Source organism: Austrofundulus limnaeus, unplaced genomic scaffold, assembly GCF_001266775.1.
Source record: "Austrofundulus limnaeus strain Quisiro unplaced genomic scaffold, Austrofundulus_limnaeus-1.0 Scaffold276, whole genome shotgun sequence".
NCBI classification, from domain to species: domain Eukaryota; kingdom Metazoa; phylum Chordata; class Actinopteri; order Cyprinodontiformes; family Rivulidae; genus Austrofundulus; species Austrofundulus limnaeus.
Genome location: NW_013952678.1, coordinates 207,641 through 208,881, shown reverse-complemented (window position 1 = coordinate 208,881; position 1,241 = coordinate 207,641). Strand labels below are relative to the sequence as shown.

Genomic DNA, 1,241 nt, shown 5'->3' with positions numbered 1-1,241 from the left:
TACTTTTTCAGATTCAAACTAATTTTTTTGGTTCCGACATATTTTTCAGTTTTAACGTTACTTTTTTTTCTGTTTTCACATTTTTTTAAGTTCCAATTTTTTCCTATTTGAATTTTTGTAACTTTTTCAGTTCTAATTTTTTTCCAATGCCAAATAATTTCTATGTTTAAATTTTTTTTCAGTTCCAAATCTTTTTTTCAGCTTCACAAAAAGTATTTTTGAGCAAATTTATGTCCCAAAATTAGCTCCATACTTTTTTTAGACATTGATTTTATAACACTGAATGTTTATCCTTTGCGATTATGTCTGTGAATTTTTTTTTTAATTTTTTGCTTCAAATTTGTCAACTAAAATTTGCCTGCCTTTGATTGGCTAAAAAGTCAACACATTTGCAGTCAAATTTTCACAGTTGAATTTCTGCAGGTGAAATTGTTGCTGGCGAATTTGAAGTAAAAACAACTCCCATACATGAGTGCAAAAGATAAAAATTCAGTGTCTAAAAAGACAACTTATTAATGTTGAGACTATATTCCTTCCATTCCTTTAGGGTGACATTATAAAACTAAACATTTATAGTTAAAGCACTGTGTATAGTTTCTACCACATTTAACAAAAACTACAAATAAACTATGCAGACATATTTTTTCTCTAAATCTTATTATCTAGTCTAGTTTTAAAGGTGTTTAAAGGTAACCCTGATGGATCTGTGTGAAAGGTCCTACTTTAAGGATAAAAGTTGGATTACTGAAGAGGCCAACATGTTTAACTCCTAGTATCCGTAGTATTGATCACATATTTGGAGACAAATTGGCAGATAAATTGCTAAAACTAAACTTTTTTTATTGTGAGTATAAAAAAAACAAAAATTAAAAAATAAAACATCAGAATTGAACATTCAGACCTGCAGTCCAGCTTCCAAACTGCCTTTTCTAAAGACGACATCATTCTCTTTATAACGTAATCCGTTACCAGCATATTGTATGTACAGATAAAGGTAACTTCAGTCATACCCTGGCATGCCCACGGTGCCAAGAGCCAAAGACAGTGAGACGTCCTGAGGCCAGCTGGGCATGATGGGAGTCAGGTCCGTCCCATCACTGACTGCATGGGTTCTCCAACCATAACTGCTCACAACGTGACTTCCAACTGGAAAGGCTGGGTTTTTACTTTGGATTACTCTAAACACACACACACACACACACACACACACACACACACACACACACACACACACACACACA

The 1,241-nt window shown here is 33.3% G+C and overlaps 1 protein-coding gene across 1 annotated transcript in view; it reads right to left on the bottom strand.

Annotated features, from left to right (window-relative positions):
* Window positions 1-1,241, bottom strand: part of LOC106526442 (prostaglandin reductase 1) — a 6,502-nt gene that overhangs the window by 3,630 nt on the left and 1,631 nt on the right. Inside the window, exon 5 of the mRNA XM_014021057.1 lies at window positions 1,011-1,178. Coding sequence (XP_013876511.1) covers window positions 1,011-1,178 — 168 coding nt within the window. The remainder of the gene's footprint in view (window positions 1-1,010; window positions 1,179-1,241) is intronic.